The 14,658-nt window shown below is 35.9% G+C and overlaps 1 protein-coding gene across 1 annotated transcript in view; it reads right to left on the reverse strand.

The window, feature by feature from the left end:
• Positions 1–14,658, reverse strand: part of RHBDD1 (rhomboid domain containing 1) — a 35,150-nt gene that overhangs the window by 6,816 nt on the left and 13,676 nt on the right. Inside the window, exons 5-6 of the mRNA XM_027650683.1 lie at positions 14,033–14,083; positions 9,465–9,587 (exon numbers count right to left, since the gene is read on the reverse strand). Coding sequence (XP_027506484.1) covers positions 9,465–9,587; positions 14,033–14,083 — 174 coding nt within the window. The remainder of the gene's footprint in view (positions 1–9,464; positions 9,588–14,032; positions 14,084–14,658) is intronic.

Raw genomic sequence — 14,658 nt, forward strand, 5'->3', positions numbered from 1 at the left:
GGAAGACAAATTGTCTGGTCATCTTACAGAGTGAGCCAAACAGACAAAATCTCCACGTGGGGTTTCAGTTCTGCTTGTAGTTCAAGCCACAGAAACGTTACATCAAAAACGCTCACTTGATTTTTTCCTCTTCTCTGAAGTTATGGCCTTAGTTTTACATTAGATAATAGGATTTGCAAGAGAGTTTCTGTAAGATTTAGGAACAATTTATCAAGCTACCAAACCATGAAACTCTGACTAGCAGAAATATGCAATTAGGTCTTTGATAAATACTGATGATGCTGGATAAAAGAAGGTGAGTGTAGCAAACCAGTAGCACTGTTACTACAACGCAGCACGTCTGCACTTCTTTCTCATGCTAGCTTTAACTCTGTTAAAGAAGAATCTAGAATATTTCAGTTGAATAGCTTGCAATTTTCAGTATCACTATTTGCCGTGGAACTAGTGAATGTGGTACCCATACAAAACCCAAACTATACAAACACTCACATACCCACACAGAAAACAGACATTGCTCATTTCCAAAAAAACTCTTATTTTTGTAGAAGTTTTGCTATAGAAGGTAACCACAGACAAGCAATAATCTCTTTTGAACACAGCAAGTAACACACAGCAAACCAAAATACAGAGAGCTCTCATCTGGATGAAAAGAGAGGTCTGTGCCAAGAGGAGAGTCCTGACAGGTGCCTCATAAATAACCATTTCATGCCCAAGTGTACACAAAGATAATCCTGGCTTCGATTTTCTCAGCCTTGAATTGTGTGAAATAAGAAAGTCTGCCCTTAGCAGAGCCAAGGTTCAGGTATTGCTTTGGTTCATTGCAAACTCATTGTGGGATTTCTTCTTTTTCTTGAAACAATCTTTCCTGCAGCCAACAAATTGCTCTCTCAAAGACCACTATCCTGGGTCCTCCCAAATGCAGGTCCATCAGGATTATCTCATGTAGATATCACCATTTTATACAGTGTCATTGCTTCACTGCATCTTCCCCATCACTGTGTCATTCCATGACAGATCACACCTCCAGTTCGGTACCTGTGCTGCTGTCAAAGAATAAGAGCAATAATTCAGTGGTCAAAGAGCTCACAGACCTGGCAAGCTCTTTCAATAATTTTTCTAGGAACTGTTTTGAGTTTAAAGACAGCTTACACAGTCAGCAAAACTAGGATATTTGTTCAGCCCCTTCAAACCTTTCTTCCAGGAAATACAGACACTGTAGAGCCCCTGTTTCTCTACCCTCAGGAAACCCTCCTGTGGCTCACAAAAAGAAGGTCGATTTTCCTCCTGAAACGGAGAATGGAAATATGAAAAAATGTATGGGAAAATGACCACATGTGGAACTTTCCTCAAGAAAAAAAGAGCTGTTGATGTCCTTTGGGGAGCCTAGAATGACATCCTTCAAGAAAGAGACCAAGATTGTTAAAACAGGTGTGAAAGATCTACAGTTTATTTATTGATACTACTAAGCAATAGTGGTTTGAAAATATTTGGTCAAATGTCATAACTTTGAACACTTGTTCGGTTTTCATTTATACCAGTTTTATATAAAGTATTTATTCCACAAATAGCATAGCCCTGCTAACTATGGTATAACAACTGTATAAAATTGAAGTTCACAAACCACTCTTGGCCACGTTACAGATCATATCCAACATGTTACATTGTCATACCTGTGGTATATACCTGATTTACCTTGCTTTTTTATGCAAAAATACCAATATTTAAAGTGTTATATTTGAGAAAACGGGAGTTCTCTCAATTTAAAAACATCCAAACATATAATTTTAATGCATAATCAACCAGATATTTTGGATGCATTTGGAATTGGAAGCAGCAGACTGGAGGACAGGGAGAAGCTCGAGTCAAAAGCCCAGTCTTGCTCTAGTTCTTTCACATCTTCCAGCCAATTAGTAGCCAAGTCTTTAGGTCACTTTAACAACCACCTTCTGATTTACTGAATTGTACAGGGAATACTAGAGAAAGGTAATGCATGTATTTTTTCTCCTCTCATGCTTCAGAAAGACTAGGAGCCTTCCTGAGGGAGTTGAGACAAACAAAACACAGCAGCCTTTTCACTGTTTTGTGTCGCACTAGAAGCCAGACAGGAACTACAACTGAATAAAAAATATGAAATGGCAAAACTGTTTTTATTCTTCCATGTCCTTCCCTCTGCACAACACAGACATGCTATACAATCTGAGAGATTTGGCTTTTAGCACTTATCACTGTCCAATTTTTTCCTCCTCAGCTCCAAACAGACCACATTTATTAGCCTACACTATTGTTTCCAACACTGCCCTTTGAGTTTCTGTCAATGTATTAAAGAATTCTGTCATGCTATGAAGCAAACTATTCTTCCTGGTGCTGGTGCCAATGTGCCTCATCTACAGACTTGGACATAAACTGGTGAAGAAGAGAAATGGAAGTAACTCCTGTTTCTGTGCTGTGGAACAGTTGACAAATGAAAAATCAAATTAGCAGGAAATTAGTTGAGGGTAATGAATTTCTGAGGAAAGAAACATACAATGAATGAATCCAGATACAACTGGAGTGTTAGAGGAACAAGCGAGAACAATCTTGAACAGTCTCCCTCTCTCTTGTTTTTAAAAGAGATGACAGAATTGAGAAACACACAAAAACCACTCCTTCCCAAATGTCTGATAACTTGTTTTGGTTAGAAGACATGGCTAAGACTTAATCTTTAATCCCTTCATAATTGAGTATTTTTGTATTTATTTTAATGATGCCTCCAAGTCTCATCTTTGCTGTATCTGTATCACCAAAATAACAAACTCTTGTTAAAGTTATATAAATTGTTAAAAGCACATTTGTAACATTTTTAGAGACCTTCGGTCACCACCTCAGCATAAGCCAAAAGCTTACTGCACCCTCAGATCACCCATTTGCTACAAATAATCAATGCTACAATGTAGAAGGAGGAGGATATGGACCTTGTTGGACTGGATGCCCTTCAGTAAAGAATTAAGGGGATTAGTTTCACAGCTACCTTCCAGCTCGTGCTCTTTATCTGGATACTGAAAATACCACAGGAGAGATGGCATAAAATAATCTCACTGCATTTTCTAACCATCTAATAATCTTCTGATGTTAGCTAACCTAACCAAGGTTAAACTCATTATTAAATGGCTCATACACAAACCCAAATATATCTTTCATTGCCAAGGACTGAAAGGGATTTACGTACCAACTCAAAAAACCTCCATATAAACATGCCACTTAACCAGTCTCTAGGCTAAGACAGACAGACATCTATTCCTCTTCAGAGTAGTAAGAAAGTCATGAATAACTTCAGTTAAAAGAAGAATTTCAGGTTGGTTGTATATTTACCATAACATAGTAGAATTATTTTGTTCAGCTGCATATAGCAAGGTATCCTTTTCATTAGTAAATGACTAATTTATTCAGTCAGACATCAGAAAAAGACCTCAGAACATCATTTTTAAGATGGTCCCAATGAACAAAATGTAAACTATACACAGTCTATAGAATTAATTCAATGACAAACCACAGTTAAAATAGTAAATCATGGACAAATCTAAAATTAGGAATATTCACTGACCTTAGTTTACCAGTAAAAACATTCCCAGACTAAGTTAGTTAACAGTTGCAAGAATCTTAATACATAAAAAACCACTTTGTTTTCCCTTTGCTGCATTTCTGCTTGCCTAACAAAGACCCACAACAACAAAGACACTCTGAACAATACCCATTTCCCAATGCCAAGACTAAGAAAAACCCAGATGGACGGATGGAGACACCAGTGCAGGCTGGAGCCACTCCACAGCAACTACCACTTTCTCCAAAGGGTAAGGAAGTGCTCTGATGGAGCCCACATGCAGCTTCTTCTGATTATGCCACAGCTGCTGAGCAGATCTGCCTGTTCCCCAGCAAGGTGACCCTGCCAAACCCTCTGGGAAAGGAACAACTTTTGTTCCTTTAACACAAAGTTCAAGTTACTGAAGGAAATAATGTTTCCAGAGACCACTGAAGTCAGAGAGAAGACTCCCATTCACATCACTGAGTCTTGGATCATAACACCAAGAGGTCTTTATCTCCATATGCAAACTTTGATTTTATAACAGATGGAGTGTGCATGTAAGCAAAACATCTCTAGATACAGTCAAAGATTTAACTATTCCTATTGTTTTCCTCCTATTTTAATTGTCTTCAGCAGTTGAAACGTTTGCAAGAAGGAAACCATCCAAAAGAAAACTGCATTGGCAGGGCCTGAGGATGTATTTGCATATTCAGGAAGTCACAGGAAAAAATACTCAGCCCTGTTTATACATTTTAGCACGAAAATTTGAATAAATTCTCATCTCAAGATCTTTTGTAGCAATAATCAGAACCTATATCACCAACTATGTCACTGTCAGCTTGTTGCCTGAAGATCAAAGGAAGTTAAACCCTTTGGGCAGCATTTCCAAAAGTATACCCACCTTACAGAACTGTTCTCAATCCCAGAGTACTTCACAGGTGCTCATGCTCTGGTTTAAAAGATGTGCCCATGGTGACAGACTTAGTGGTACATCTTACCTATTTGGTGAAGTTTTATCACCACTATCAAGAGAATCAGGAGGTTTCTGGTTCTAATTTTCAGCAAACCTAGTTTATCCTACATCAACCACTGTATTTATGAGGACACAGATGAAAGAACATTCATTAAATATTTGTAAGAGAATTCTGGCCACACTTCTTGTTGCAAGCTGTTTGCTACTTACACCATTCCCAAAGCTTTGTATGGAAATGATAAAAACGTGCTGATTTATTTTCCTGGAAATTTGCCTTAAGGAAGTGCTGGTGATCAGGATCACAGAGCACAGTTGCAGTTATAGAAAGATAGTTAGAACATGAGCTCTACTTAAAGAGGAAAGTTTTTTCCAAGAAGTGTGTTGGATATCTGAGACTGTACATAACCTGAATTAAAAAAAAGAAAAACAACAAAACCCACCAACGAACAAACAAACAAAAAACCCACAAAACCCAAACAAAACCAACAACAACAAAAAAACCACACACACAAAAAAACCCAAACCAAAACAAAAAAAACCCAAAAAGTAAAACTCAACAGAAGTTGTATCTGATTCTTGAAGTCCAAGTCCTAGCATATGGCTTTATGAAATGTATTTTAATCTGATATCACACACTGCACATTTGAGCTTATTATCTATTTTAAGGTATTTCTACAGAAAACCAGCATAACCAAATGTAAAGACTGGCACTTCTACATTTGCGGAAGGGAAAGATAACACTGACTGCAGAAAAAAAAAAAAGATTATACAGTATTTCTCTAGTCTAATCACACAAGTTTTATTCTTACTGCATAATCCATGGATTTGGCAAATTTCACAGACTACCAATAAAAAGGCCTGTCTCAGTAGAAGCAAACAGAAATAGGAACCCTTTCAAACTCAGAGAACAGGTAAAGTCAGATGCCAAGATATTGCCTAACTGCACCAAACATACCTATAACTAGCCCATACTTGGCCACCTAAAAACTGTCGAGTGGATGGGGTTTTTTTGTTTAGTTTTAAATTAAAACTAAAGAAATGCTTATAGAGACTGTTTCATTATAAAATATAAGAGGAATATCTATATCTGATACTTTCTCTTTAATTACAAACTATAATCACCTACATGTTTAAAAAACAGTCTTTCGAAAAAGAGGGAAATTCCTTTGCGGAGAAACAGGAGCTTGCAAGGGATTCCTAACATTATTGAGATTGAAACTCAGACACTTAGAAGTTCAGCTCACAAAAAATCCCAAACACCCACCACAACAAAAATCCAAATCCACATCCCACACTAATCAAGATATTTCTTGTGAGCAGAATAGCAAACAAACAATAGATCAGAGATATAGTTATACTGGGGTTACATTAATGGTGGCTGCTAATAGCAATATTAAACTAAAATGGCAATAATGTATTTGAACTTCCTAGCTAAAGGAGTTTAATATCAAAGGATATGATTTTTTAAAGCCAAAAATATTTTCTTAAGTAAAGGAAGAATTATTGCAATTTGAAACAAACACAGACTTAGGGGAATAAGAATAAAAATTTCAAAAAAACCCAACAAGCCAAAACAACAAACTCTGGAGAGAAAAACAATTAATGTTGTGTAAATGGATACTTGTTTGAAGCAACAACATATCCAAAACTGGCAATGGAAAAAAAAAATAAGTAGAAGTTCCTTTCAGCAAATGGACCTAAATCACTAGGATAGTTTGACAGTCTTGAAAGTGATGCCTACATCCATCTCAAACAAGCCTAAATTTCTCTTCTTGCATTAGACATTAATTATTATTAGAGAAATTTTCAGGATCTGCAGTTCAAGAATGCCTGAATGTACAATAAATAGAAATGTTGTATCTTTATGGTGGGTTTAGATAACCCATGTATAGGATTATAGAATAGTAACTACTGAGCTTAAACTCAATGCATGTTGTAGTATGAATTAGTTTTCAGTTGGGGACAACAACTGATAGGAGGAAATACTGTATTATGTCACTGACTCTAATTAGCTCAGCAGGATACTATCACAGCAGTTTATAAATCAGTTTATAAACATTGGATCAACATTCTAAATCCATAATGCTACAGTTTGTGGCCTAAAAGACAATAAATGTACTTGTCCAACTAAGCATGAAAAATACTAATAATCCATCGAAGTTACTGCAGTACTTTGTTGTCCAAGTTAACGAGCAACTGTGATGGTTTAAGTGTCATAGTTGGGGAAAAAATTAATATGAAAAGAGAGCCCTAAATTGATTGTGGTACCTGCTTTTACAACCATTTAGTTCTCTATTTCAAATTATTTTATGCAATTTTTTGTCATGTTAAGTACCTGTTTCATCATCCATGTAATTACAAGAACCTCTGAATGTTCATGCTTTAGGGGAAACGTATCATGTTCAAAGGATAGTGCTCATTCAAGCTAATTATTTTTCAAACTGACAGGGAAGAATATCCTAATTCCCATTAGCACAGCAAATTCCATCTCATCCTTTATGTCCCTAAACCAGGTCTGATCCACGACACGCTCTGTGTTCCTTCCTTTGTGCAATAAGACAGCTGCCCAGAGGCAAGTTTAACCTTTACACAGCTTGTCTAAGGAAATATTTTAAAGAGTTCAACTCTAAAGTCTTGCTTCTCCAAACTAAAGTGCTCCAGCAGGTAGGAGAAAGAGGTGTAAAACAAGGTACTCCTGTGAAAACACCGAAAACAAGATCTCTGTATATTTGATCACACCAAATTATATTGGAAGCAATATGCAATGATATACTTACTATACTTACTGACTGTAGCATTTTAGATTAAGGCTCCAAATCAAAGTTGCAAATCTTTCACCCTGATAAGTGGAAGACTTTAGAATGCATAGTGTCTACTTATTTATATTATCATAATTTTATCATTGTTATTAGTTTTCTGTTTCCTTGATAGTTTAAAAATAGACCACAAACATGGCTTATTCTTGCAAGTCACATTTCAAAATGCTTCATATCAAAAGCTTTGAAGGATTTCTTTCTCCAGCTCCACATTAAAAATTACGAAAAATGTGTTAAAAAGACAGTAAAATAGACAGTAGCCCTTAAAATAAAGCCCATTTTAGACCCATTCCCTTCCAAAATTACATAGGGCAACATATTACTTGGTTAACTTCTAAAAATTCCTAAAATAGCACAAAGAGTAACTCATTCGCTATCTTCTGCTGACAGACCAGATGGACTAAGTGCTATTTTATTGACTTATTTGAAAGCTAAGATTTCACTGTCTTAGATTTGATTGAAATGGGACTGCTCAGACTGCATTAATTTGTAAAACAAATACAATAAGGCAATAAACTTGCTGTAGAAAATGTTAGGGAATTTTTTAAGTTTCTAGCTTTACAATGCTGAGGGACACTTAGGCAGAACAAAGGTGAACAAAAAAAGGAAGATAACTAGAAAAACCCCCTTAAAAACTCCCTAATTTCCCTAAAAGTCCACACTTCTTCCTCCCAAGTCACTCTCACAATAGATACAAACCCAATAAAGCAAAGAGCTGTATTTACTTAAAGCAATATGTTAATGAATTTGTCCAACTGAAAAAGTCTTTTTCTACTATAATTTTGCCTCATCTGCTGACTCTTTAAAACCATCTTCCAGATAACACATGTTCTTCATAATAAAAAATAGGATCACAGAAGGTGTGAAAGTAAAAGTGATGATGATTTGTCAAGATATTGGTTTTCATATTTTGCCTGGTATTTCTCTGACAGCCATAACAGTGGTGTAAATTAATTTTCTGAGCGGAGATTTATGAATGGTGCTCTGCATTTGAAGGGTTGCAGGTACAAGTAGAGGCCTCTGTATCTCTTTCCTAATAAATGGCTCCTTGCACCCAGGAAGATGAAATACCAAGATTATGAAAAAGAAAAATTATGTTTATGACATATTCAGTCATATTATTATTTTTCTTAAGATTAAATGTTACAACTTCACCAGATTTAAAAGATTTAAAAGAAATCTTTCAGATTTCTTAAGGAGCATCTAAAGCCTGTGGCTGACTTCCTACAAGAATCCATATTGACATACAACACATTCAAGATGAAGCAATGCTTGATATGAAAAACTATATCAACACCAAAGAACACATACTATATTCACTTCTGACCTTTACTTTAGCATTCAGTATAAAAACACTGCATAACCATGGCGAAAATTTTACATGTGATTCTCTAATCATGTGCTGTCAGTCACGTTAAACAGATTTTCCCTCAAGCCTTGAAGTTTTTAGAAACTGAGCAACAGATTCTACAAGGTATTCTTTCCCTCTTCATTACACTTGCATCATAAAAAGATAAAATATATCCCACTGAATGCATTTTACACATTTTAGACTAATACATTTCAGTTAAAAACAAAACACCATTTTTATTACTAAATATTTTTTCCCAGGTTTTTCAGTCATGTAGAATATAAGCTTCCTTTGAGGTAGAAAAGGATAGTGTGAAGAGTTAAGAATCAGCACATTGCCTGTCCATTACATTTGTACAAAAAGCAAAAAAAAAAAAAACACACACAGAGAAAGTTTAAATATTGGCAACATCATTTTTTTTTATTACACCACTTCAATACTTCTTTTTAGAGAATTGTAAAAATTTTTGGCACAGAAACTTAGTTTAGTCAGGGGGTTTTTGTCAGAAACACATTTCTTTTACTACATTGGTAGTAAGATAATCAAACAGTAAGCAATTATGAATAAATGTAATTACACTAAGAGAACGACACTGCATCCTCACACTACATTCTCTGAAAATTCTACCAGGAAGTTTTCATCTGTTTCCAAAGATATGTCCAAAATACTGAAAACAAATAATGAGGAATACATCTTGTTTTCCCTCCTGACTCCCCTCTTAGTATGAATCATAACTTAAGATATAAAATGCAATAAAATTCCTACCTCTTTCATTAAGACTGTTTAGCACTGCCCTTTCAAGCTGTTCTTCTTCAGTGAGCCCACCAGTATAATCATAGTAGTTCCTTGGAGTTCTGTATTGATAACCTGGATAATAGCCATAATAGTCTGTAAAATGAAAACAAAAATCAAGAAAATAAATTGCTGCTACTCAGTAAGCAAGTTGAAATCAGATATTATCTTGACACTATCTATCTTCACTTCTCACTTTAATTTTGGAAAGAAAAAAATATTAGGATTCAATTACTTGTATGCCATGAATTAATTTCTAATTAACAAAACCAGAGTATGGTAACAGGAGAGTGAAAAACAACAGAAAGATGGATCAAACATCTCAATTTTGTAAAACTGTTGTATATAAGTATCCCAGAATTGTCATTATTAAGAAGTTTCACATGAGAGTTGAACAATAGCCTTCATCAGCTCCTTTGAACACTTAGTTGTCAATGCTTAGACACCTTATTAACATCTCTAGAACAGCAACAACAAAACAGGTAGATTTCAGGCTTTTTCCTCATATCTCTCCCTTTCCCTCATCATAAGTTCAAGTAATTCTTGGACCTAGAGAAGACATGGGAAAAGATTCCCGCAAATTTCTGCAGTCCTATATCCAGCTCATGTTGTGCTACTGCACAGCTAAACCTGCCCTGGAGAAACCACCACACCTTGGATCTCGTGTGATGTCCCAGGGAGTGATGCTGCTCTGCTGACAACCAGCTATTCCTGACCATTTGTAAAGTTTGCCAAAGCCAAGCACAAACCATCATCCACCCAAACACATGGGATTTAAAAGAAAAAAAAAATTACTTGGCTAGAGAATTGAGCTAGACTCTCTTCCTTTTAACAACACAATCTGATCTTGCCTGAGCACAGAAAACAAACTGAGAAAAAACTGTGGAAAAAAGTCCATTTTTGCATCTTCAAAAGACAAAGGTTTTATGGCATTTTAATTTCCAGACAGTCAAACAAGGGATTTTGAAGAACTAAAGTACAGAAATGTTGCTAGTGTCTTCCAACTGATGGAAAATTATACCCATTTTCTTCAAAATTAGAAAAGTGGAAATCTGTTTGTACAAAACAAGCAGAGCATGCCATTTCCTTTTATCTTCAGATTATTGCCATCAATGATAGTCTTGTGTTCTCTGACTAGTTCTATCAATTCCATGTGTAATGTGTGAAGGCTCTGTGATTAACAACAAGCACAGATGATGAAGTGAGGACAAACAAATAATTTCTTTTTAAAAATTATTGTGGTAAGGAAAAAAAATCCAGAACCTTAAACCAAATAAAAATAGCAATAGCCCATCTTAAAAGCTATACAGGAAAAGTAGGAAAAATTGAACAGAGTAACTGCACAATATGCTATAGAAGGAGTATACATATTTGTATTACACAAATATGCCTATATATTTGTGATACACATGTATCACATGTATACACAGATGTAGATATATTTGTATAAACATTACACACACACACATAGAAAAAATGCAGTTCTGTCCATTTCCAAATTTTTTTTTTTTTTTGGAAATTACAACTGATATTGGGAGAGTTTTCCTACACCTGCAGTGAAAACTGACTGCAGGACAGCATTCAGCTGTCTTGTCTATACACTCTGGATGTAATCTTCACGTATTCCCCTCATTCTCCTCTGCTTTATGTTCATCTGAATGAACATTTCCTCAGCTAGAAATTTATATTCTGGAGGCTTCAGAACTGCATGCATGAAGACTATAAAAATCCCAGTACTAAAAGCACGAAATTATCTGATGAAAGAAAAAGGATGTTGTATTTTAAGTTTGTTCTATTACTGTAAATTTTTCTCTGTTTGATGTTTCACACTGTCATCAAGTTTTAAGTGCTCAGAAAGCTGTAATCTTTTATTTTTTACAACGAGAAACAGTTTGGTAACATCGACGTGTTCAAGGTGTTCCTATTAATCAAAATAAATGTCCTAATACTTTATTCATGAACTGCATTTAGAGAAAATCTAATTCAGCTACTAAATACTAAATGTGTTAAAATTACACTTAAAGCCCTTTTTCTCCTAAAGCTGTTTCCTTGTACTGTTTCATAAAATCTGTTCATCTATTTTTCTATTTAAATGGGCATTTAAAGGCAGATCCTAATAAATCAGCAATGCCAGAAAGTGAAAAATTAATCAAGATATGCATCATTAGCCTATGACACTAGAACAAGTTTCCTTAATTCACAGATGGCCAAATTTATTACATAAATCATACACCAAGCAAAAGGTTAAATCTTCCATTAAGACTTCTGCAGATAGGATGAAAGACAATTACAAAGTATATGAACAAGGAATGAACAAAACAAATATATCTGTATTTTTAATTGCAGTTATAAGTCATTTTAGATAAATTAATTTGGTACAAAAAAAATTAAATAGCTACATCTAGAGCCAAGCTTGGAAGACAGGATAATTTAGGTTAACCCTCTCCATCTGCCTTTTGTCCACAACAGCTCAAAGCACCAGCAAGGCTATTTTGGGGACTGCCCAAAACATGCAAAAAACTCCCAGACTTTCTTGTTGTCAGCATGCTAAAGCTTTTTCCTCAGGTGCTGTGCACTCCCCCATCGTGGTAGATTTATTATATGAAATCTCTTACATTTTCCCTACTTAGGAAGAGCTGGAAAAGAAAACATAAAGGGCTCTTCGGAATCAGCTCCTCTTCCACAAGGGTGGCCTCTTACACCCACCCAAGCTCCAAGCAGCTGGTGTTCATACAGTGGCTGTAATAGATTATGGAGTTTAAATGTCAAGTACAAATTCTGATCTTCATTAGCTATTAAAGTACTTTTTCCAACATAAATCTTCAGAGTTCCCATCCACCCTGCTACACTGGGATACTGAAGGAAGATTTAGTGTCTATGGATGTGGAATACAGAGCAAAGCAGCACACCCAGGCCCTGGTGGGGGATGCACCTGCAGCTGGGTGAACTTCTTTAACTGGGCTGAGACTGCCAGTCATGGAAACAGGCAGTTCATGCTCACTGTATGTTCACATCTTAGTTCACTTCACTGTATTAACTGTCTCTTATTTCTTTGTTGGCCTTTAGATCAAATGTTTTTCAACTTGAGAACTGGATAATGAAAATCCTGGGTAAATATACTTCTAAGTTGGAACAATCCTTGTTGCTGTTGGTAAGGAAAGCAGGCTAAGATAGATTGTTTAGAAATTACAAAATAGACGCTTCAAAAATATTCAAGGGTCCAGAATCTTGCCTGTGGGAATTATGTAATGTAATAATAAAATTGGACATAGATCATGGAAGACAAAATCCATCAGAGAGGATAAAAGCAGCTATAACCTTGGCTCAAAGTAACCACATCTCCATGATAAAAGACTACACAAAATAAAAAACCCTGCATGACCAAACACCAGAGAATACTAAGAACGAAGTAGTTTTCTTACAAGCAACCATATATACTCCAATTTTCCAACTGGAGAGAAAAGATGACCACTGTGAGTATAGAAGAACATGAAATACATAAAGAATGAAGGTTTAGTTTCCCTTCACAGAGAAGAATTAATGTGCATCAAATTAAATTAGCAGTTAGCAGATTCAAAACAAACAAAAATGACAGATTCGACACCAGGAAACAAACTGTGAAATTCTTCTTCTCTGATGCTGTAGGTGTTAAAAGTGTTCAAGTCTATTCAAAGAGTTTTTGACAAACGGATGGAAGAAGAAACTACCACGGGCTATTAAAGACAAAATTCCCCCATAAAACTTTCTGCTGAGAACATCTTTAAGCCACAAGCCACTGCACACTGGCAGATATTTGAGAGAGTTATCTCTATGTATTTATCCTGTTCTTACAGCAGATGCCTTGGAAAGAGCATAAATCCCTGCAGGAGATAAGATACGCATCCCTTAGCTCGGATCCAACACAGCCCCTCTCACAGCCAGCTCCAGTTCTGCCCCTCACAGACAAGGCCCTCACCTATTATTTGTGTGCACTCCACACAGAATGACTCAATGTTCTGCATGAGAAGTAAATCAAATGTGCTACACTCAAAGTGTGCCAGTATTCCAACTATCCATCTATAAACTGTGAAGCCTAAATTTATCCTGGGGGGGGGGGGCCTTTTTGCACATAAATTACTTCATTTACAAGAAGTGTTTGAAGGAAGAAGTTCCCTGTCAGAAGGGAAAAAAAACATCCTAGAATGGAACAGATAAATTTGCCAGATGAGGGTAGATTTACCAAGGTCCAAAGGGCTGCTATCAGTAGACAATCTTCCCACTGCTACGCCTTCTGCAAAAGGGATGATATTTCCCTGAGGTAGCATTTTAGGAAGTCATGACCTTAATTTGAGGCTTAAGCCTTTTGTACAAAATACATCCACACACTTCTCTAAATAGGAAAGGTGAGGCATGCCCAGAGAAGTAATACAAGTTTAGTAAGTATACATATGTGCAGAATATTTTGTATATATAACTAGCTCCTGTATAGGTTTTCTATCATTAGCAAGAATTATTTTTAAAGATGGAATAAGTTTTTTTGTTCAGCTGATGAGAGTACTTACCTGAATAGTAGTCCCTTGGCCTGCCAGGGTCAGTGAAGAAAGAAAAGCCACCTAAATAAAAGAATAATGCATGTACTGTTGGAATAAAATAATCACATTGTCTTTCTTTATAGAATACAAAAATCAAATTTAAAATATTCTTTCTTTCAGAGTCTGTTTCATGATACAAAAAAGAAATTATGGGTATCTATAGATTTTTTTTTTCCCGCATCAGTGGGAGAATATACTATTGCAACCTTGTATGTTGTTCTAGATTTTATAGTAGTGTGTCATGTTTAAGCAACATATCCATGTAGACTAGAAAAATGCAAACCAACCTGTAATGTTCTCTCCAGAACATATAATGAACAATATCTACACTGAGAGTGTTCATTGGTCAAAATGTGTTAATACACAGAAAACAGAACTGGAGCAACACTGCGTTATTTCTGCTCTGCTAGAGAGGAGAAAAGAATATTGTGTGTACTGTAACACTCCTTCCTACAGGTCTTAGTCACACAGCATGTTTCACTAATAATACCACAGGTTTTACCACAGAATCCCAGAGTAATTCAGTTTGGAAGGGACTTCAGAAGGTCCCCAGTTCAACTCCAAGCCAGAGCAAGGTCAGGGAGGAGATCAGACCA

The sequence above is a fragment of the Corapipo altera genome, unplaced genomic scaffold (assembly GCF_003945725.1).
Source record: "Corapipo altera isolate COAL_440 unplaced genomic scaffold, ASM394572v1 54, whole genome shotgun sequence".
NCBI lineage: Eukaryota > Metazoa > Chordata > Aves > Passeriformes > Pipridae > Corapipo > Corapipo altera.